Raw genomic sequence first — 24,640 nt, 5'->3', positions numbered from 1 at the left:
GCACCTGCATGCACTTGTACGTGCACGTGTTGGGAGGAGGGTACACTGTACTTCCACAGCAGGAAGTGAGTGAAAATACAAGGCACAAAGTTAAACTGAAGGCTGCTATTTAGAAATACATGCCATGTGAAATAGGGGAAGAGTGAAAAATCTGAAATGTGCAAGAGTGGGACAGACCACTGCTCTTTTTTGTTACAAGCTCTGCATCATCTTTGTTTTCCAACCATGTACCAGGTTGACCTGAATACACCTGTGAACCAAAGCACACAGCAATGGAAAAGGTCTCACCAATAGTCATAGCTCTCATCCCAGTTGTCAAAATGTACCAGGAAACGATTGTCCACCATATCTGTCACCGTAGCAACACAGATGAACGCAGGATTCTTTTTGTCTACGGCTTCAAGCTTCATTCCAACTCGAAAGCCTGATGGGATCACTGTCTACGAAACGTGCAGATTTAATTAGAGATAAGCACACACTTAACAGCAAGATCTGCACCCTCTCTACACGTCCTGCTCCAGGACCTGGCATGCATCAGCTATGTTCATGTAATTTAAAGAGCATGTACCAGTTTTATGCCAGGTCAATTTCCAACAAGCAGCAAGAAGGGGGAAAAAAATGCCTCATTGGTACATCCAAATAACTATCTGGACCTCAAGACTAAGACACCCACAACCTCACAGAGTTTAATTAAATTTAATATGTGTTTTGGACCGCAGTTAGACAGCTATACTAGTTAGGCAAGTTTTCTTCGCCATTTAGTTCACTTTTTGTTTTTCTTGTTCTTGATTACAGACTTAACAATGAAAATTATTTCATGCAAAATATGCACTTCATCAAGCTAGAAATGTGTATGAGTCAGTACAAGTTCACTCCCATTTCTGAAATGCTCTCTCAAAAGAGTACTCTACTGAAAGTAGGTCATCTTCATACATGAGAGGCTGCAAATTATTACAACTTTTACCTAACACTACAGATATTATTCACAATAGCACCAAAAGAACTGGCTGAATACATACAGCCATTCAAAACAGTTGGTAATATAAGGAAAGCCAAACATTACCAGCCATCTGGGACGGGGAACTAAGACAATAATATAGCTCAATAAGATTTAGTGCTTGAGGTGCAGTAAAATGTAAGCATTCCTTAGAATCTCGTGTGAGGAAATCTATCAGAACTCGGAAAAATGTACTTGGATCAGTTATGCCAATCATAACACACGAGTGTTATTTCTATCCCTCTTAAGAAAAAGCTCTGTCCAGACTTAAGTATACAGATACTATTCTAATTACTTTAAGCAGAACAGATGTTATCTTTCATTTTACTATAATTATGCAGCTATCATTCCAAAAATGTAGACAGCCACGTACTGAAAATGTTAGCATACATCCCACATGAATAGAAGGAGCAGGCGTTAATGCTGCACAGACACTGGGACAGTACATTTTAGTCCTGAAATTATTTACCAGGGTTCTGCCCACAGATATTTGAATATTCTGAGGTAGACGAATCCAGAAATAGAAAAATTAATTGCTTCTTGGACACCAAACACAGAGCCCAAGATTCAGTTGTGTGCTAGCAATGCACAGAATTGAAGATGACGGTTCAAGGCAGTTAATCAAATCCCTGACTGATCTCAACATCAGAGATCCAGACAGGATTAGGAAACGTGGAGCGGGCCACTTAAGTTTTCCACCTAACTGACCTTCCTCCCTCGTCTTGACAGAATGAATAGCTGCTGACAACGCAGTATTTACATTTCGGCAATTAAGCTCTCCTCTCGATTATGAGATTTGAAAATAATAATCTGGCTCATTAGCTCTACTAGTTACCTAAACACACACACACACACACACACACACACACACACACACACACACACCCCTTCAGTTCTCTAATTCAACCTCGCTTATGTCTAATTTGATCAGAGAATCTTTCAGCCATTAGACAGATGCTCAAAACACTGGTTAAAATCCTTTCCCAAATGGAAGGTGTTTGGAGTGGGTGAGATGGTCTTGCCCACCCCTGATATTCATCTCCTTTTGGAGAGAATCCCACTATTGAAACATGATCGTCTCTTTCTGCAGTCTCACTGACTGTTACCTGACTGGTGAATCTGAAAGGAGGAACTCATCGTACTCTTTAGGGTAAGCTGGCCTAGAGGGCATGGAGCTTGCACTGTGCTCCTCTAAGGGCATGCTCTAGACCTGCAAGAGTGCAGGCCTGCCCTGCTCTAGTGCTCCTGGGCCTGGGTGATGGGGTGGAAGGGCCAGTACATCTCGTTAATTCTAGGTCTCAGAATCAAGAAGCTCATTCGTCAGCAGACTGAGGCCATGCGGGTACTCCAACCGAGCCTTTATCTGCTATGAAAGAGGACATTTTGGCTTTGCACCTGCTTGCTCTCTGTTAATTCCAATTAGACCAAACCGTGGACAAGGAAGAAGAGTGGAACATGATGGGCCTCTTCAGAGGTGCAACAGGGAACATGCAATGGAAAGTGGGAATACAGGTCAAAAAAGGTAGGAAATACATACACATTCAGACTTTGCTTCTGTTATAGGCAAAATAAAGCTACAAGCCGGGGTGAAGGTAAATCCTCTTCCCCAGCAGCAAATCTGAACTGGGCTACATTCATCTACCACATGTATCCCATTTCAACAGTACTTGAAACATGTGACAGTAACAATAAAATATCCGAGTCAATTTAATCTGTTATGCACTTTCACTGTAAATTACACCTGGGCTTCAAACTCTGTAGCCTTCTACCATTCAATAAAACACAACCACCATGATATGCCTATAAAAAACATTGATTCACAAGGATTTTAAGCTAATTTTAAAGTTTAATGAAGAGTGCTCTATTTACCAAAGCAATAAAATATATTTAGTCTCTTGTTATCATTTATACTTTATCCTATGAAACACTCAAAAGTCACCTCCTTTAAAAGGAAAAGTATCTTGAATGTACTTACTATATTCTGATTTTCAAATAATGACTTGGGAGCAGCTTGGGCTTTGCATGTCTTTAGATAGGTCTGCCAATTAAATTCTTCTTCTTTATAACCTTGGATAAGCACATATATACAGATTGAGTAAAATATCAAAATATTTCACACTTAAGTTTCCATCCCCACTTTTACCTACAACTCCAACATGCTGAAATCAAATAATCGATTTTTTAAACAGACAAAACTTAACTCATAATTCAGAACTATGGATTTTTTTTCCTTACACAGGCTGTGTTTATTCCCAACAAATTGTATTATATTTTCCGTTCTGAATGAATGATAATAGACACAAAGAAAAGGTAAAAGGAAGCAAATATGTATCATACCCAGGTACACTTCTTATTGCCAGGCTGTTTCTATCAGTATTTAGGCAGAACTACTCAGCAGTAGACTAGTGGACTGGAGGAGTCAAAATCTGGGGAAATTTATTTTTCCCTCACCTATTCTATTTTGGGAGACTAACTTGTCAGAACAAGTGGGAAGCTGGAGAAAACAGTAATAAAAGAGATAAAATCTTTTTAGCCTATCAGCACAAGAATGACAATTCAAGATTTATGAAGTAAGCATGCTGGCAAATTACAATAATGGAAATGTGCTTGCCTTAATGCTCACAATTTCACATTTAATGCTGTTAAAGCCAACATTTCCTTTAAAAAGGAAATTGAGCATTTTATTTTATCTGCTCATGTGCTCTCTTCTCCTTCCGTTACAGTTCAGAAGGCAGCATGAAAAGAATAGCTAATAATTCGCCATATACAAGAGGTCAATTTATACAAAGGCTTACAGATTTTCTTTTTCACCCTCATTTTTTCTCATTTTTTCCTCAGCCATCTGAAAATGCTAGTCTGACATTATTTTTCACTTAAAACCAAAGGACGGCTAGTCCATTAAAAAGTAACAGCCCCGAGACAGGCCAAAAATATCAAACCAGTCACCTGGATCTTTGACATCAAGTAAACAATACCAAATGTAACCCTTGAAAAGGAAGGAAATAAGATACTATTAAATACATTAGGGATGGACTGAAAAAGATGGGATCTGTTATTCTTGGATCTTTATGTAAACACGAAACAGGCAAAACCACTGGCAGACTGTATTACAAAGAACTCAGCAATAAAAATGTAATTGCTATGAGTTCAATCCCCACCTAAATCAACTTTTAGCACTACAATCTCCTTCCTAAGTGCCTAAATATTAAGATCCATAAGTTCAATTCATAATTTCTCAAGATTTTCTATATAATGAAATATCAGTAGATAAGCTCAGTCGTGTAAACACGTTGGGACAAAGTTTTCAAATCCGTTTTTTCAAGGATATGTATCTTTGACCCTGAACAACACAGGTTTGCACAGTACAGGCCCACTTATTCATCCTTATGATTTTCTTCATAACATTTCCTTTTCTCCAGCTTACTTTATTGTAAGAATACAGTGTGTAATATATGTAATTTACGAAACATATGTTAATTGACTCTGTTATACCAGTAAAGCTCCTGGGCAACAGTAGGCTGTTAGTAATTAAGTTTTTAGCAAGTCAAAAGTTACATGTGGATTTTCAACTGTGCTGGGGGTTGGCACCCCTAACCTCTGGGTTATTCGAAGATCAACTGTGTGTAGCCCCGGTTGGAGCCGGTAGGTGGGGGACCACATGAAAAAAATCTGTAACTAAAATTTATACTCAAAATTAAGTATCAGTCAAATGTTATTTTGTATACAAATAAGTACATGGACACAGTTTACTCTCTTACGTAGGGTTCTACTTTTTACATTTCTGTCACTTTAATACACGTTTTTGGGTTTTTTTTTCATGAACAATGAGCTTGAATTTGGGCCTATGTGCATCTTAATGAAGTCTGAATTCCTAAAAATTCCAAATCACCATGTAAGAAAAAAGGTTTTTTGACAATAAATTATATTTAATATAAAAAATAAATTAACTAATAAATTAAAAAAAGTTTTTGCAGAATTTAAAGTATGAAACAAAAAAGTGACACCACCTTTTGGAGGATGGAGTTTGTGGCCAGTTTTCTCACACCACCCAACCGGGTGAATATCGAGAGCATCCGCGTTTACCCAGAAGTCATAGCAATCAGAATATCCATCAAAGTGCAGTTTTATCCGATATCCACACACCTGAAATAGGGAAGCACGAAGACTGACTAAAAGGCAAACAACACCCCCGGCCAAATACCCAGAATATCTGCATACAAAATTTATTTACAAAATAAAATAAAATTTATTAATCTAAGTGCAAAAAGAAACCAACATGGACATCAAGTACGACACGGCCTATGTTAATCAAAGTACGCTCACTAACAGCCACAAAATCCAGTGAACAAACTGCCAACCTCTAAAGGCAAAGGCAACGCATTGGGAAGAGCTGAGCCGCATTGCTTTGGCCTCATTCCCAGTTGTGTCAGGAGCACACAGATCCTGGGAGAAGAATGATTTTCCCACATGTACACGTCCTCCCTCCATTCTTGATATTGTACCAGCATAAGTCACCAAGGAGAGCCGGCCGGGATGGAGCCAGCCCAACACGGGTGCGCAGCTCCAGCAGAGTCCCGGGGTGGGCGCCCTGCCATAAACCGTGTGAATGCTGGCTCCTATCCTGTATAAAGCTCTGCAGACAGGGATATGCAGCCAGACCAAGGTGGTACACGGAGGGATATCAACAGATTCTCCTCTCCACCAGTAGCTGGGTTGGGAGAAAGAAAGAAAAGCCCTCCTTAATTCACAGGTTCCCTGGAATGCCAGTAAGAACCCACTTCACGGAATGTGGGCTGAATGCTGAGGCCATACATCTGCCTAAAGGGTCCCTCTTGAGGAAGTTCTGACTTAAAAAGGTCACAAGGGTTTTTGAGGCTTCAGCTGGGTCACACTCTGCCTTGGGCTCTTATGAGAAGTTCAGCCTCTCAATCTACTTCCTACTAGCACAGCAGATGTGTTCAAGTGGAACCACACAACGCACCAGACGTCTCAACACGCCAGGAGCACCTGGCCCTGTAGAAGCCGGAAGAAGAAGCTTGAGACTAGAGCATAGAACCAGGGCAATTAACAACCCCCAGATAATAAGGCAGCTGTCTATTTCCTGCCATGGCAAGTTCTCTGAAACATACTGTTAAAATTCAAGTGGCGAGGCACAGGTGTGGTTCAGTCAGTTAAGCATCGGACTCTCGATTTTAACTCAGGTCACGATCTCACAGGTTTGTGAGTTCAAGCCCCAAGTCAGGCTCTGTGCTGTCAGGTGGATCCTGCTTGGGATTCTCTGCTGCTCTCTCTCCTCCTCTCCCGCTTGCATGTGCACATGGGCACACATATGCACACGCATTCTCTCTCTCTCAAAATAGTAAACTTTACAAAAACTCAAGCGGTAAAACAAACTGCACAGGATGAGTCGGTTTATGAGAAAAATTACTTATGTGTGAATCTATGTAGATTTTTATGTGTATGTGTACACGTGCCATTACGTGTGCACATACACATACGTGTAAGTATATGTATTTATACATGCACATTTATGTATGTACTTACACGTACGCCTATAAATGTAAATTCACAGTAGTAAAATGTCTGGGAATATATGCCAAAATATTAACAATGATTTATTGTGAGGAGTGGGAGTGAAAAGGGAGAGGTCAAAAGGAAATGATGGGCTTTTTATAGTTTACCTCATATGTTAGTATTTTTTCAATTGGAATGTCTTGATACGTTACATATATAAGATTTACGAGTGAGCGGACTCCTCCCCAGGGAGACTAGAGTCCCTCTGCACAGCCAAGGTGGGGTTCCAGGCAGGTACAATCTCTCGTAAACAGTGAGTGGCGGCCCCCGCCCCACGTCCACCCCGTGTCCAGAAGGAGCTTGGCGGCCGCTCCTGTCTTCAGCCCCAGAGCTACGTCAACCTACTCCAGTCAATGCCCAAGAAACAAGCCTCCTGAGTGACTTAACCCTCTAGTCCCTCGGGGTTCGACTGCTCTGAGCTTCACCTCCGGAGTCAACCTCTCCCTCCTGGCCCCACAATCTCTCCACTTGTATCTTGTGCTCTCTGGAACCCTCTGGTTTGGTACACAACCTCCTACATCCTCAGCCTCCTTGTTCAAAAGCGTATGTCACACATCCCTGTCAAGGCTTCCCTCAGGTGGAGACTGCTCCTTCTCCCCCTCCTTCCCTCTGAGACCCAGGCGGGGTTACTGCCTCAGGCCACACCACACTCCGGGGTCCCTGCTCCTCTGAGTACCTTGAAATGTGGCTGCACCACCTCGTCCTTATCAGCCCACATGCTGTCCTCCCCAACATCCCTTCTCACTCATCAGACACGAAGCTCTGGCTTACTCTCTTCGTCTCCATCCTGAGTGGTTCTGCCATACACACGGATGACTCATCCTCTACCTTGGCTCCTCTGCTCCCCGCATTTCCTCTCCACTTCAAACACTCTCATGAATCTTGTCCCAGGAGGAACTACACTGCCTCTCAACTACTGAAGCGTCCAGCCCTGTGAAGACATCTTCCTGTTCAGGTGGCTAACCCAGCTGCTCCCCATACACTTCCTCCTCAACCTCAATGAGAAGTCCAGCATCTCACGCTGATTCTTCTACTTTTCCCCTAGCATCCCCCTGCCACCGCCTTCCGTCCCTAACAATCACGGGAAACATTTTCTTGCCAACATCTTTAAATTGTTGCCCCGAGGTCTTTCCCTCCTTCCCAAAATACATGCCTGACAAAATTCCATTATCCCAAGCACCCACCTAGTCTGCACCTATACCTGGTCTAGGGAATGTTGCTGGGGGGCCGGGAGGGGGAGAAGACATACACTTAACCCTTATTATTCATGACTTCCTAGCTGCGATTTCACCTACGTGATAACATCTGTACCCACAGTGTCTGGGAACAGATGCACGCACAGAGCGGCGAAAACTGTGAGCCGCCTATCATGCGAGTTCCCGGCTCAGGTCGAAGAAGGCAATGCTCTCTCTGCCTTCTCGTTTTACATCTCATTCTGTACGCCGAACACCCTGTGCACAATCTACTTACTGCTACGTTTTTCACATTTGTGCTTCCTGTGGGTGATTCTGCTATTTGGAACGGCCCCCGAGCACAGTGCCGAAGCGCTGGCTGGTGCTCCTAAGTGCAAGAAAGCAATGACGTGCCTTAAGGAGAAGATGTGTGTTAGGGCAGCTTCATCAGGCATTGAGTTATGGTGCTGTTGGCTGAGTCCCACGTTAATAAACCAACAACAGATATTAAAGAAGATGTCACTAAACAGAAATATACATGAACAAGGTTACATATTGTTCAGCTGATGGAAATGTGACCAGAAGCTCCCGGGAACCTAATCCTAGAAGCAACGGTCAGGATCTGCGATTCATGGCTTACAACTACCACAAACGAGAATCACATGCACCTGTACGGCAGACACTCCCTGTTCCATCCCTGCTGTGTAGCAATCCTTCTAGATGGCCCCATCCAGTTCTACTCCCATCCTTCACAACAGCCCTTTCACCCTCCTTCAGCTACACCTTCACGTGACCTTCCGTGACAAAGAAGCTCCCTCACACATCTGTCCCCAAACTAGCAGACCTGCCCGTGCATGTGCACATACTCCCCACCCTGTTAGAACCCAACAGGAGAGTCCTGCTCCTGGCTAATGGGTGGGCCTCCTCATGAACTCTGGATTTCATCTTCCCATATCCCCTCTTTATCAATGATCTGCCCTCTCTGAACCTTCCAATCTTCTGCTCCCTAGTTGCTTTTTTTCCAGAATTCACTCTCCAATCTCTTCCCATTGCAAAAAAAAAAGGGGGGGGGGCGGGGAGGAAGACAAAGAAAAGTAAATAGAGAGTATCTCTCAGGCTTAGGCAAACAAATTCTCATACAACTGTTAAACTTTTTTTGTAACAACTGCAAAACTTTTTGGAACAACAAGTAGCTGTGTGCATCAAAAATTTTCATTTTAATCATGCTCACAAGGCACTGTTTGTAATAATGAGAACAATGAGAAAGTAAAGACCACTCAATTGTTCATCCGTCTGAGAGAAATTAAATGAATAACAGAAAATAAGTAAAATGCAATACTACTCGATGGTGGAAAACAATATGCACGTAAAATATATGATACACCGTCATAAAAGCAAGCTTCAGAATTATTGTGCAATTTATATGTAAAAAAGAGAAAAATGTACATATTTTTACAAGCAGAGAAAACATTTGGAGGGAACGCAGGAAACACATAAGAGTCATTATCTCTGGGATATGGAATAAGGAAAAGAAGGTGGTGTGATAGAGAACTTTTACTTTTTATAACAAATACATATATTTATATATTTATATACATTCTTACACTAGTTGAAGTTTTCATGATGAGCAAACATTACTGTTATAATAAAAAACTGGACGAACTAAAATAGATCTCCTTCAAAATCAAGAGTTGAAACACACACACACACACACACACACACACACACCCCTTAAAAAGATCCCCTTCTTTTTTACACCTAAACTTCTCAAAAGCAGTCCACACTTACTGAATCTGCTTCTACATTTACTGAACAATGCTGTCTCAACTGTTTGTGGGGAACTAGGGAAAGTACTAAGCACAGTATTGTCCTAGGTACTCTGTACGTAACTATGTATCATTATTTACTGTAACTGTCATGGTCCATGTAGGAGATGTCACTGTGTTCCACAGGAGCCACGCTTCTTACAAATTCCCTAAGCTACTATAGGAATACTATGATAACTGAAACTAACACACAAGACCACCTTACTCTTTTGGGGGGCATTTTCAAGTGATACATACCCCTGGCTCAAGGGAGGAAGGAAGTCGGACGCTAGCACAGGAAGAAAAAAACAAATTCTAAGAAGTGCTCTCAGGAATATACTAGACTAAGCTATATATAAATAGACTTGGACAATTTTTCCTGAAAAATTTCACAGAGATACCTCAAAATACTAAAAAAAGTATATGAGCTAGAGTATTACGCTAAGCGAAGGAAGTCAGTCAGAGAAAGACAAATACCATATGATTTCACTCATATGTGGAATTTAAGAAACAAAACAGATGAACACAGAGGGGGGAAAAAAAGAGGGAGGGGCAAACTGTAGAGAACAAACTGAGGGTTGTTGGAGGAGAGGAGGGTGGAGGGATGGGATAAATGGATGATGGGCATTAAGGAGGGCACTGGTTGGGATGAGAACTGGGTGTTATGTGTTAAGTGATGAATCACTAAATTCTACTCCTGAAACTAACAGTACACTATATGTTAATTAACTGGAACTTAAATAAAACTTGAAACAAAAAAAACAAAAAATTAAAAAATTAAAAGTTTATAAGTACCTATTGGTCTGTTTTTTTATATTAAGGAACCACAGTATGACCAAAGCTATGGAGTCAGATAGCGTGGGGTCAAATCCTGGTTCTACCACTTTGAGGCTGTGTGACCTTGTATATGTCACTTAGCCTCTCTGAACCTCAGTTCCTTTATCAATAAAACAGGGATGAAAAAACAGGACCTGCAAAGCTTATAAATGAATCTTACAAAGATTCAATGAGGTCACGTACAAAGCAATAAGCATCATGCCTGGTGTAGAGCAGTACTTAACAGATGGCACTTTTCCCCATTATTAAAATCCCGTAACCACCATTTTATTGCAAAAATAAAGACAAAGCAAACTTACCTCAGCCACAGTGAGGACACAGTACACGGACTGATGTTCGGGGTCCACACCTTCTAATTTCATGCCAACTTTAAACCCATTTTTGTTATATGGAAAGGATTGATACTAAAATGCAAAATGACAGCAGTTTTAGTATGTTATCCTGAAGGCCTAATTAAAGTGTGAATTATTAACGTTCTTAAAGACTAACCAAATACATAAACAACTCTTAAAAATCCAAAAGAAAGGGGATTTTCAACCTCACTCGTAAGAGTCATACAAAGTAAAATTACACTCAAATATATTTTACCTAATCGGATTCATAAAGATCACAATGTTTGATTACACAGTGGTGGCAAAGCTCTAGAGAAACAGGCACATACGTACATCACGAGCAGGGATTAAAGTGGCCCAACCCGTAGCAATTTCGCAATATCTATAAAACAGAGGACGTTCTGTTTGTCTCAGGAATTCTAATTCTAGGAAATTAGTGCACAGCGATATCCACATGTGTGCAAAATGTCAGGTGTACAAGGCTATTCACTAAAACATAAGTGTGTGTTGTGTGTGTGTATGATATGTGTCCTATACTAACACACACACATAAGCCAACCAATAGGGAGTAGCTTAACTTGTTATGGAACAGACCTAAGATGCCACACGATGCACTATTATAGAAGAATGAAGAAGGGCATAACGAACTGAGATTTCCAAACTAAGTTAAAAAAAAAAAAAAAACAAAGTCTAAAAAAACACACATGGTATGTGTGACGTATGCTACCCCTTGGTTGACGACAGGGAGGACAGGATCTGTGTCTGTGCTGATCTGGACACAGAATTTTGTAAGAAGGGAATATAAGAGTGAGCAATGATAATCACTTCAGGAGAGGCAGACCTGGGACCTGGAGGGCAGGGCTCTGAGGGACATACTGCATATTCTTCTGGTACTTTTATAGTGTCGATTACATGACTGTGTTACTGATTCGAGTAATTAGCTGCATTTAAGCTTTTTTTTTTTTTTTACATGTAAAAAGGTCTAGTCTACAAAGAATCAAAGTTACAGAAAATAATTATATAGAACAAGTTCATATGTAATTACAGTTATGTTTAAATAATATTCTCAATGTAGATATAATCATTATAACATCGACTCTCCGTTCACTTTTTTAAAACTCCCTATGTCCGGGCACCCGGGTGGCTTAGTTGGTTAAGCGTCCACCTTTGGCTCAGGTCATGATCTTGTGGTTCGTGGGTTCAAGCCCCGCTTCGGGCTCTGTGCTGACAGCTCAGAGCCTGGAGCCTGCTTCTGATTCTGTCTCCCTTTCTCTCTGCCTCTCCTTCCCCCATGCTCGCTCGCTCTCTCTTAAAAACACATAAAACACTAAAAAATTTAAAAACAAAACAAAAACTCCCTATGTTAATGCATATATACCAAGGTATCAACAGATTTATTATGTACCATGATTAAATATAATTAAATATTTAAATCAGGGTTCAGCAAACTATCCTCTCTCGGTCAACTCCAAACCTCAACCCATTTTTGTAAGTAAAGTTTTAGTAGACCACAGCCGTAGCCCTTCATTTATATATCGTCTATAGCTGCTTCCATTACAACAACATAACTGAGTCACTGCAACTGAGACCTGATGCCCCACAAAACCTAAAACACACACCTTCTGGCTCTTTCACAGAACAAGTTTGCTGACCACCCCCCCCCCCACCCCACCCCCGCTTCAGCCCAGGGGCAGCAGCCCCTACTCAGAACTTCACTTGGTGTCTATAATTCTAACTGATTTTAAATCACTTATGACAAAATGTTTTTACTACAGTTAATGTAACACGGTAACTTGCTTTCAGGGTTTTCTTGAGAAATTATATAAACCTCAGTCACTCGTTTTTGTTTCTCCCAAAGCCATAATGTTGACACGAAATTTCATGCCGGTTTTTCTTTATCTACTAGCTTTGCAGCAACAGTAGAGGAATCCCCCTTAAAAGTCGTGAGTGAAATCCCAGTAAATGTCGAGACGAAAGAGCATGTGCGTCTGCATGTGGGCCCATCCGTGTGTGTTGGAGGACTGTGAGTACACATGCACGTCAGTTGCCCTTGGAGTTACTCCTCCGTGTAAATACACTCATGAAAACAGTATGCTTGAGAAATGATCCCAAGTCACATTTCCCAAACACATACTGGAAACATCAATGCTAATTCCAGATCAGAATTCCAGAGTCTTCTCTCTTATAGACAATGCTTTCCAGAAGCGCCCATACCTCCTTGAACAGCTTTGCTGGCACTGCCACAGCTTTTTCCTCTTCCAGGTAGGACGCCCAGCACCAGGCTTTCTTTCCCTTAGGAGGCAAGCCTGAAAAGCAAGTGAGACGAAGATGATAGGGTTTCCAAATCTAGGAAGTCAAAGGGGTATCCTGTGAAGTCTCACTTTCCCGCCTACTACCACGCCCGGTATTTCTCAGCCTCTTCCCGGGCCTCCCAAAGAAGCGAGAGCTAAGAAGTAAACTGTGGTGTACAACCAGTTACAACGGTAGGTGCAGAAGAACTTAGAATAAAAGAAGGAGACACGGCAGGAAACCGAGATAGAACAGTATCATGAAACGAGATGATCAAAAAATGCCTCCTGAGGGGCGACTGGGTGACTCAGTCGGTTAAGTGTCTGACTTCAGCTCAGGTCATGATCTCGCGGTTCGTGAGTTTGAGCCCTGCATTGGGATTCTCTCTTTCTCCTTCTCTCTCTGCCCCTCCCCAACTTGAGCACATGCACTCTCTCTCTCTCTCTCTTGCAAAATAAATAAACTTAAAAAAAAATGTTTCCTGGGGCACCTGGGTAGCTCAGTTGGTTAGGTGCCCTACTTCGGCTCAGATCATGATCTTACGGTTTCTGAGTTTGAGTCCCACATCAGGCTCGCTGCTATCAGCACAGAGCCCGCTTTGGATCCCCTGATTCTCTCTCTGTCTGCCCTTACCCTGCTTGCAAGTGCTCTCTCAAAAATAAATAAATATTTGCAAAAAAAAAAATTTCCTGAGATCAAGAAGCTGAGGACTGGGAAGAGGGCAGTGCACTGAGTACTTAGGGAATGGCTGCTAATCTGGGGGCGGGGGTGGGGTGGATATCAATTTAGCAAGGGCCAGATTTTGAGCAGCAAAAGAATACAGAAGTGGTAAAGATATGCAACCAGCCAGTATCACTTTTACTCTGGGTTAATTTAACAGATAATAGAAATGAGGGAAGAGCATAATAGCTTGATGGGTAGCAAAACTGGGAGAAAGGTATTTAGGGGATGAGATGTGAACGGGCTGAGATGGAGCTCGAAGAGAAAAATATCTGAATACCTAACAGGGAAAAATAAATGACTAAAGGAACAAGGTTCCAGAAAGAGTCAGGGCCCTGAAGGTAGAAGAGAAGAAGGTTAAAACATTTGTGAGGCAGAGAGCAGAGTGAGAAATTTACCACCCTCTAATCTCAGTGATGTAAAACAGAAGGTCATGTCCCCCGAGAATGTAAACGCCAGGCTGTGTGCCTGAGGCAGGTGGGAGTAGTTCACGCTTTATTTGAGAAATGGAGGGATGAACAAGACAGGAAGGCGTCCACGCAGTAAAAGGCGCACTGGGTTCACGGCCCCGATTTGCAGGGACAGCATGAACAGAGAGGTCGGCAGTGGGGCTGCACAGAGTGGCGTGACCTCACGTGACACGCTGGCAGGCAGATGCTATGGGTCAACAAGGCAAGACAAAACCTGGTGGAGGACGCTGAGGCCTCCATGGAAGTGGCCAAAGGGCCATGATGCACATGGAGTTCAAGTTCATCCAGTCAGGTACAAAAGGAAAGGGTCCGAGGACTGGATTTGTCATGAAAACAAAGTGCTGCCCGAGGAACAATGAAAGAAGCAAAAAAGGTTCCACATCAGGAGTTTAAAGTTTGAGATCAAACATTAAAAACTTAAAATCTTAGGGGCGCCTGGGTGGCTCAGTCAGTTAAGCGTCTGACTCTTGATTTTGGCTCAGGTCATGATCTCATGGTTTGTGAGTTTGAGTCCTGCATCGGGCTCCATGCTGGTAGTGTGGAACCTGCTTGGGATTCTCTCTCTCCCTCTTTCGCTGCCCTCCCCTGTTTGTGCTCTCTCTCAAAATAAGTAAACTTAAAAAAAAAAAAACCTTAAAATCTTAGGATATAAGGACAAAGGTTTTAGAAAACACACAGAAGGAGAAAAAAACCTACTCAACAGAAAAACATAGGAAGATGTTTTCAAGTTTGCACTGACATTATTCAAAAGTTACTCATTTCCATTTTTTTCTTTATCTACTTCTTCAAACCCCGCTTTTTATGGACAAAATTTAATCAAAGAAAGACCCAAAACAATACCTTAATGGCCCTTGTGTACATTATAATTAAGACTAAAATGTCTACCTTTGTGAAATATTTTCCATTTCATAAAGTCACAAGTAAACCATTTCTTTCATCAACTTACCCTGCTTTATTACAGTTGAATCACCTCGCCTTTTCCTTCGGGCTCTCTGCGAACCCCTCAGGATTCTTCCGTCTTGTTTGTTTTCCTACAGCAAGAAAGGGAAATCACGATTTTACAAGCTCATGAAATTGGCACCAACGAAAAGTTAGAGAGCTGTCAGAAAGCATTATTCTTTTTTGTACTTTTCTTCAATTTCACTTTGTAAGTTTTAAAGAAAGTAAGAATATAGGTCATATGAGAACTGTGTTGCTTTTGGCCTGAGGTCATTACCAAATTGGAACGTTTCCAAGAATTACACTCTGGAACTGCACAGATACTGTTCCTGCCTTCTTGAAGCACTTTCTTCTTGTAGCTCCTTGACCACTTTGTTCTGATTTTCCTCACACCCCACTGGCCCGTCTTTCTCAGTCCCTTTGCTGATGTCTCCTCTAATCCAGTCCCTTTCTCTTCTCTATCGAATCCCTCTTCCTGGGTTTTAAACATCATCTGTCTGCCAAATATCCACAGTCATATCCCCTGACCTCGTCCCTGACTCCACACTCACGAACCCGACTGCCCACCTGGGATCTCCACCTGGAAGCCTAACGAGCATCTCAAACTCCTGATTCCAAAGGACTCTAACTTCTGTGCTCCAGTTTTGCCTTCCCATGTTCAATAAATGGCATCGTTATCCAGTCGACTGTTCAAGCCAAAACTTGAGTTATTCCTGACTCCTCTTTCCTGATGACCCTGCCTCTAACATCTACCCTGAAATCAGTGACTTCTACCCTACACAGCCCTTTCAGCTAGTCTACTGCAATAAACTAACAGCCTTCCTTGATTCCATTCTCACTGTCACACATCAAAGCTAGAGCCATCACTTGGAAACGTAAACCCTATCAACATATTCCCTTGCCTTCAACTTTCCAGTCCCAGCCCACATAAAACAGAATGAAACCCCATTATTCTGGTTTATCATAAAGCATTACATAGGCTGGACCTCTTCAGCTTCACCTTACTCCACCGGCCCTTCACCTGTAAGGGTCAACCACATTGTCTTTATTTCCTCAACAAAACATATTACACATGTTCTCACCTTAGGGACTCTTCCCTAGCCACTCCATTGCCCAGGGGGCTCCTCACTCCTACTTTTAACAGACCTGGCTCCTTCTTATTATCAAGATCACAGAGTTCATGCCACCTTCTCTGGGAGGCCTCCCTGAGAACCCAACTGGAAGCAGTGAATCAACTCTCATGCCCGCCTGTACTTCTCACTGTAGCATTTATCATAGGCTGACACGTCTCCTGTTTATTATATGTCCCCTTAAAAGAATGTGATGTCCCTGAGAGGAGAGACCCTGTTCTCCTGATGCTGTTCATCCCTGTGTTCCCAGCTCCTAGAAGAAAGACTAGCAAATAATTGGTTGCTCAGTATTGATCTGAAGGGAAATGCTTCAGGACCTCAAAGTTCTCTTTTCGTATAGGACCATTAATATGTACTTTAGCAATATTTATGTTTTAATTAGCACATTTGGAATTAGTTTCCCCTAAATATACCTGACATTTATATGCCATTTTCTACCTACTCACATAGTTTTATGAGATCTGTCTGCAATTTACCAAAATGGGATTGACATTTTTCGCCATCAAGAGGAATTAAAGATTCATTTGTACAACTGAAGGTTTTGCTGTTGCCTTTTCTCTCCAGTAATAAATTTCAGCACATCCTACTTCCTCACCCTAAGGGAGGAGTATTATTATTTATTATTCTCATTTTGAAATGCAGACAGTGCCATACCAAAGAGGGTAGACAGGTAATTTGTTGATGGTAACACAGAGAGTCATGGAACCAGCCCTGGAAGTCAGATAACTGGCTGCAGAGCCAGCACCTTTGACCATGGTGTTACTCTCTGAAGAAGTGCCCCTGTATCGGAGCACCTGGTGGCTCAGTCGGTTAAGTGTCCAACTTCGGCTCAGGTCATGATCTCACGGTTCATAAGTTTGAATCCCGCATCGGGCTCTGCACTGACAGCTCAGAGCCTGCTTCAGATTCTCTCTCTCCTTCTCTCTGCCCCTCCCTAGCTTGCCCTCTCTCTCTCTCTCTCTCAGAAATAAGTAAACAACAGCAACAACAAAAAGTACCCTGAGTTCTTTGGTAGTTGCATCAGAGATACTAACCATTTCATCATCCCGATCTTCTCCATCCTCCTTGGAGTCAGCTTTCAGAGATAATTTTGGTTTCTTCTTCCGACTACACTTAGGATCTTCTTCCTCATTGTCCTCTCCTACGTCCCTTTCTTCCTTCTGATCTCTGTTGTATTTATAAACCCAAAATAGTGACAGGAAAACAATACCTGTCAAACATCTACATGGTGACTATCATGCAACTTAAAAAAAAAAAAAAAGTCATTTAACCACCAGGAGAAGGAAAAACATTTAACCACCAGGAGAAGAGTGTAGGCATTAGGATATCATAGCTAAGGAACACCTAAAACCATTATCATATATGACTCTTCAAAGCAGAAAATGGAAACTAGCTTATATATTAATTTCAAAAGGGGATCAGTACTATATGTGAAACAGGTTCTAACAAGTTTAAAATGATCGGTCTTTCACATCTGCCGTCCATACTAATAAAAGAATCAATTACTTAGAGATATTTTAGTATTCGGGGCAATTTTAATGCAAAGATCTAGCAATTATTAACAATGACAAGTGCAACTAAAAAAGGCCAAGTATAACTTTGTAAAATAAAAGTTGGCCAGCAAAAACAGACAATTCCCAGGCCTACCCTGGTTAAAATACCTGGGAAATTCCACTAAAATATAAGTGTCAAGTCACTTATTTGTGTTAGACAATTATATGAAGAAATACACCTCGGTGAGAAGCTGAACTTTGTCAGACAGTCCCCAGATGGCCGAGTCACATAGCACCACCAGCCACAGCGGACGTCCCTGTCTCATAATCTTCAGTCTACAGAAATCTACAGTATTGTGACTCATTAAGCCACTCTCTATGGCCATCTTCAGTCAGCTGGTTCCCAACCTGTGGAGTTTTAGCTGAGTTACTGAAGAACCCCCCCCAACATAAAAACAAAACTCTGTTTCCATAAACATCAGCGCCATCAAAATGTACGTAGCCCAGAGAAATTTAAATATTCTCTTGCTAGGGGGCACTCACTGGAATCAAAAGGCTAAATAAAGAGGCAGAGGTTGTACTTGTAGGTAGGACTTAAGCAGTACAACTAAGATCAGACATGACTGAAGTCAGGAGGTCCAGTAACGGGATCAGGGTCCACAGATCTCTAAAGGAAAAGTCTCTGGGGGAAAAAAGGAGCATGAAGGTGTGACAGATGTCAGGGAGCCTCAGTATTCCTTAGCACCTTGGACTCTAAAACCCATTTTATAGGGGCGCCTGGGTGGCTCAGTGGGTTAAGCATCTGAATTCAGCTCAGGTCATGATCTCACAGACTGTGAGTTCGAGCCCCACGTTGGGCTCTGTGCCAACAGCTCGGGGCCTGGAGCCTGCTTCAGATTCTGTCTCCCTCTCTGTCCTTCCCCTGCTCACACTCTGTCTCCTTCTCTCTCAAACATAAACATTAAAAAAAAAAAAAAAAAAATTAAAAATAAATAAATAAATAAAATAAAACCCATTTTATAGATGGAACAGGGCAAAAACCTACTTGTCTTTGATATGCCGGGCACAATTCTGGCTGCAATAGTTTCCTCCAGAAAGACACTCATCTACATTGCCATACTGACAACAGTTCTCACAGAATTGAAGCCCTTCTACTTTCACTGGATCCTTCAACCTGAAAGGCATCCCAGTCTTCTCTGAAAAGACTAGAAGATGAAAAGGGGAAAAGAACAAAAACAAAAAAAACACACACAGAAAAAAACAATTAGAACCATGACAGAAAACATTCCAAAACACAAACTTTTCCTTCTAATAATTTTGTTAGCAACACAATAAAAGATAATATTTGCTGAATGAATGAATGACCAACCTACTGTGCTTGGGAGGGAGAAGAGGATGGGGTTGGCAGGAACCACTCAAATCATTTACACAACAAAAATACTCTGCAGGAAAGATAAAAGTTTGTCTAAGGCTTCTTCTACAGAGTTCAAAGTAAAATAAAATTTCATTATACTTGACTATACTTGAAGTACAGTATACTATACTTCACTATACTTGGAAGATGAAACTGTTAGTAATCTGCAGAATCCTATTTTATGGATGTATCTGACAAAAAGGCTTATGTATGTTATTTCATGTTTACAACCTTTTGAGGAGTGGGTTTTTTCTACTAAATTGGTTAAATCGACACCTAGTTTACTTTGAAGGTAGCAGATCTCCTAAATCGTAATTATCCCAAATCATTTAGGAACTCACACTTCCTTTCCCCTGAATTGTTAGGCTCCTCATGCATTCAGCAAACATTAGGTGCCAATTTACGCTAGACACTGATAATGATAGTATAGACCTTGCCCCAGAGAGCTCACAGTCTAGAGGAGAAGACAGACAAGAAAACCAATACTTATAATAAAATGTGATACATGCAGTAATCAAAGCATGAACAAGTTCCAGGAGTAGTACAGAGGAAGAAGTCATTCACTCGGCCTGGGGTGAGGTCAGGGAAGGATTTTCTGATATAAAGCCTCAACTGGGTTTGGAAGGCCAAGAGAAATTAACCAACTGGACAAAGAGGGAAACGGCATCTGAGCCAGAAGCAGCAGCAAGAGCAAAGGCAAGGGAGTGTGAAACCACATGATGCATTGAGAGAATTCCATGGAACCCAGTGCTGCTGGCACTGCCAGAACACGGTGTACAGAGAACAGAACAGAGAGCGAAGAGACAAGGCAAGCAGGTGGACGCGTGCCACCCAGATCCTTGCAGGCTCAGCTAAAGAGACAGTACGAAGTCAGTGAAGTGTCAGAAAAGCAATCTACAAAAGTTCCTCTGACTTGAAGGTGCGGGATAAATTAGGTGAAATTAGAAGCAGAGTGATTCTCGAGGAGGAGTCTGCAATAGTCCAGGTGAGAGCTGCTAAGGGCCTACATTAAGGCAGTGGCAGTGGTCATTAGTAGAAGAAGCCAGATCTGAGACATATTTAGGGAATAAAAACCAACAGGATGGAGTAACAGGCCATGGGGCTGGGGGAGAACGAATTCAGGATGACTCCTAGATTTCTTGCTTGTCCACTGGGGGGGATGGTGCTACCATCAACTGAAATATGGGTTACAGAAGAAAGAGCAGGTTTGGGGGAAGGGGAGAAAGAAATAGAAAATGAATCGCATTTCAGACATGTGGAGTTTGAGGTACCTGTGGGACATCCAGGTGGAGATGTCCAGTAGGCAGGTGGAAATACGGGCCTGGAGCTCGGGGGAGAGGTCGGGGCTGGAGATATAGATTTGGGAGTCATCAGCATATAGGTGTTAGTTACAACCATCGGAGTAGATGAGAAAAAAGTGGCAGGCTTTTGGCTAAATCACCTGGGTAGGCTATTGCAACACTGGATTTACTTGGTAATAATTTCCAATTAACCTTGTGCTATTACAGATCTGGCATTAGGAAAGAAGACAGTTTATAGTTATTTTAAAATATAAAAGTTGGTTCCATATGAGTTTTGTTATAGAAATTCACCTAAGAACACGTGACATGAAAATCACCCAGGATCTTCAAAGTTCCAGCCTATTGTAAAACCTAGGTAATTCTTATTTTAAAACTCTCAAAAGAAAGAAAATGGCAATGCAGACGACCCAGTCTTACCTTCCTGAGCAGTTGGTACCATCCAAGTTGTGGTAGCTGTTGCTTTTTTAACATTTTCCATCTCGCTCTCATCTGTGATAACTTCCAGGGCTCCAAACTCGTTTACCCGAAACTAGCGACAATATGGTAGAAAGAGGCAAAACTTACAAAGGTGCTCAGGACAGTAGTCATTTCATGGTGGACACATAAAGTCTTTAAGCAAATTAGTTATACTTTAAAAGTTCATTTGAGCAACTGTATCTAGGTAAGCCCTCTACCAGCAGTAAGCCCTCTGCATTTTACAGATTTGGGGATTCGGGGAAGTAAAAAGAGAACAAAGCAGCAAGGTACTTCTTAAGGTACCATACAACCAGCCCTGCACTGTGCTATAGAGATGCCAGCTCACTTAATGTGGCCTATAATTCTGAACACCAGTTGTTGCTAGGACTTTTGTTTCCTACTTCATATTATTTCTTCCTTAGTAACCAAAATTACTAAAAGGAGAATTACTATCTTCCCGGGAATCAACTTATCTCACCCGAGCTCACCTAGTCCAAGAGAAGGAAATCTCTATTCCGGAAATAATGACCTGCACGTGTATATCCTTATATTCCCGGAGGTAGGTGAGGAAGGCTGAAGTGTGAGCCATGTGACCCCCAACTCTCCACTTCTTTCTCTCACTGCTCTTTGGAATTCTCCACCCCATTCACCTCTAATCCTCCAAACAACAGGTAACGTCTACGAGATCTGAACAAATCTGCTAGCTACAGGTCAATTCTATCACTAAAAAGTACAGGCGTTTTGACTTCATGGACATTTTGACCCCAAATGTTGAAAATTTCTTCTCACCTCATGGCAAGCTGCAAACCTAGTATGTTCCTCTAACAGCCTGGTGTACTGTGTGTGCATGTTGAAGGCTTACCCACTATCTATGTGCAGGGACCCCTCCATCCTCTTTGAAACAACTAGGTGTACTCTCCTATTGATGAAGTTCAAAGTTTTCCATATTCCTCTGTTTTCCCATAAAATAGAATGATATTAGGGATCCACTAATTTTGACAGTTGACGAAGAACTGGAAAGTTCACAATTCAAAAGGATTATACGACTTTTCGCTTAACGTTTTTAGAGCTTTCACAGAAATATAGGAGTATGCAAATATGTAGCAGTTAGGCTTAAGACCTTCCATTTTGCAATCTAAAACATCTATTTAGTCAACATGCCAACAGAATCATTCACTTAACCAAACTAGATTCAGAGTACAAGTCAGAAAAAGCTGAAACAAAAATTACTAATTATTCTTTCCACCAGGTAAAAACAGCACCTTAAGTAACTGTATGCACACAGTGTACAATAATTAAAAGCTTTTTAGACTGAAGAAGTTGAAATAGTTGAGGAAAGTGAAAATGGTTTCTTCTATTACATATTTCAGATACAAGTTCCCAGGTAACATGTGTATACTATACTGAGTGTGTTCGCCTAAAAATGTCAGGCTAGGAAGTGGCAAAAAGTTAACTGGGAGGAAAGGAGCTAAATATAACTTTACTTTTGGGGGGGAAAATAAATTTTTAAATGATCCACTCTGAAAACAGAATATTTCAAAATAAAGCTGACAGTACCATCTACTGGGCAAGAACAGAAAAAACAAGCCATAATGATTACTAATTAATGATAGTAAAGAAGAACACAGAAAATCAATTCTGAATCAAAGTTTAAAAAGGCATTAGGCATCACCTTTATAATTCAGTCCAGGTAGGTAATTTTACTTTTATTAGATGTCAATATTAATTGATACTTATTTGAAAAATACAAAATGTGAAAAATAGCACCATTTTCATCACATGGAGAATCTCCTGTGGTGTAAGTTTCCAAATTACTGCTACACTGTAAGCCACCCTGCATTTCCAACAATGAGAAAGAGAACACCACCGAGTGGAATCTTTGAATAAAAATCCAGAGTTACGACACTTGGAAGCTTTAAGCTCAAATACTTTCAAAGTTAAAAGGTAATATCCCCACAATACAACAATTAATCCTAGTAACTGCCAGTAACTGACCTATAGCCAAAGCACAAATGAAAGGTGTCATGACACTTAGGGACACAATTAACTCCTGCAAGTCAGGTATCTATAGTTGGACTTCAGGGGATTGAAGAATCCCATGAAATTCATACAAAATGATGTCATGGACACATACATATTTTTCTGGGAATAGGGTTCTTCAGTTTCATCATAGTCTCAAAGGCATCCTGTAACCTTGAAAAAGTAAAGAACATTACTCTAACCAAGTTACTTTATCTCAAAAATTAACCGCAAAGTGTTTTCAAAGTATCCTGTCATATGCAAAAAAACACAGGGATCAATTTTTTTTTTTTTTTTTTTCTGGCTTCTCAACTTGGATTTACTGTCTTTCACAATATTAGTACTGCTGAAAATGCTGGACAACATAGGTTGTTAGGTGCTGTTAACATTACTGGAGTTCCACAGATAGCATTCCAGAAAGACTGACACATTCCCTAACATTTTTCCCCCCCAATAAAACACTCAGAAATGGGTAATGCTTTCATGAATGGTTTTGGAGCCATGGAAACTTGAAATAATCACTTTTATTCCTTTTTTCAAAGTTATGAGTTCTTTTAACCTAGACATCCAAAAAGCAGCATAACAATCTACTGAGTGACTCCATTCCAAATCAAGAACATCAAAATTATAAACTCTACAAAAGAAATTTATTAAATAAGTACATCAAACACATCAGCTGACACTGTAATTTGCTCTACTAGTGGAAACATCTGAGTCAATCAGAAAACAATTATGCCTGAAAGATATAAGGGACTGCAAAGGTTTGTTTGGCCTGGCTTGAACTACCTTTAATTGATTCAATTCTCTATTTTTGCTTGTAGAGGCAAAGGATCCTTTGCTTTTTGCCTATCTTTAAGAACAGATCCTTAAAAGACACTGCTGAGGTTAGTATTTTTGTTTTGTTTTGTTACTTTCAATGTCGAAATATGAGTTCTACTTACCAATCTGTTTTAAGGGCAAAGATATTTGGTAACTAAAGTTTTCTGAACATTAATCACAACGAGCAAAACCGTGCACTATGAGCACAGTGTTTCCAGTTGGGTTTCTGCCCTGCTGCCGCAGGGTCTTGCTCTCAGTTAAGTGGCAACTATTCTTACTAGATAAGATGCTATCGCTCTCAGGAGTATATCTGCATTTTACTGAGGGATTCCAAATGGCTAAATCCTTATGACCCAGAGGAATAATCCTCTGTGGATAAGTTTCAGACATCATTACAAGTTCAGAGAGAGAGATTGCTTAGGGACAGGGAGCCCCAGCATGCACCTTCCCGCTACCGCTCATTGCCTGCCTGTTCTTATGGCTGGCCCTGAGATATTAGTCTACAAATACTAATTTGCCATTTTATAGAATAATTAGGCAACGGTGCAGTTTCCAAAGCTTGCTTAAACAAAAATGTCTTGTTAATGACTATAATATTTTCAAGGAGGCCCCTGGACACTTGCTGTTCTCCCCTAACACTATACTTTCTTATGCTAGTCCTTCTTTTCGATGCCCTTCTCTTTCTTGCCTGCTGTCCCTGACCCACAAAAGTCTTCATATAGATGCCGACCTATTTTCGGGTACCTGAAGCTCATATGACAACTACTTCCCCGAAGCCTTCCTGATCCCTCCAGCTAAAATGATACCTCTTCTAAATCGCTGTAACATTTTCTCTGTATCTCTTTTGATATGAAAACATTTTCTCTCTTTAGA

General features: G+C 41.2%; 1 protein-coding gene across 11 annotated transcripts in view; it reads right to left on the bottom strand.

Moving 5' to 3' along the window:
- Positions 1–24,640, bottom strand: part of L3MBTL3 (L3MBTL histone methyl-lysine binding protein 3) — a 130,124-nt gene that overhangs the window by 77,507 nt on the left and 27,977 nt on the right. For 9 of the 11 annotated variants that reach the window (XM_078447306.2, XM_078447312.2, XM_078447307.2 and 6 more), the window contains 10 exons: positions 20,891–21,002; positions 20,444–20,518; positions 18,804–18,963; positions 17,300–17,432; positions 15,143–15,227; positions 12,932–13,023; positions 10,685–10,789; positions 5,005–5,140; positions 2,973–3,064; positions 289–440 (listed from right to left, as the gene is read on the bottom strand). In XM_078447306.2, the coding sequence (XP_078303432.1) occupies positions 289–440; positions 2,973–3,064; positions 5,005–5,140; positions 10,685–10,789; positions 12,932–13,023; positions 15,143–15,227; positions 17,300–17,432; positions 18,804–18,963; positions 20,444–20,518; positions 20,891–21,002 (1,142 nt within the window). The remainder of the gene's footprint in view (positions 1–288; positions 441–2,972; positions 3,065–5,004; positions 5,141–10,684; positions 10,790–12,931; positions 13,024–15,142; positions 15,228–17,299; positions 17,433–18,803; positions 18,964–20,443; positions 20,519–20,890; positions 21,003–24,640) is intronic. The other 2 variants (XM_078447315.2, XM_081795778.1) reach the window with 1 other exon arrangement.

This window comes from Panthera onca, chromosome B2, assembly GCF_046562875.1.
Source record: "Panthera onca isolate mPanOnc1 chromosome B2, mPanOnc1 haplotype 2, whole genome shotgun sequence".
Lineage (NCBI taxonomy): Eukaryota > Metazoa > Chordata > Mammalia > Carnivora > Felidae > Panthera > Panthera onca.
Note: the sequence above shows the minus strand (reverse complement) of the source record. Positions and strands in the feature narration are given on the sequence as shown.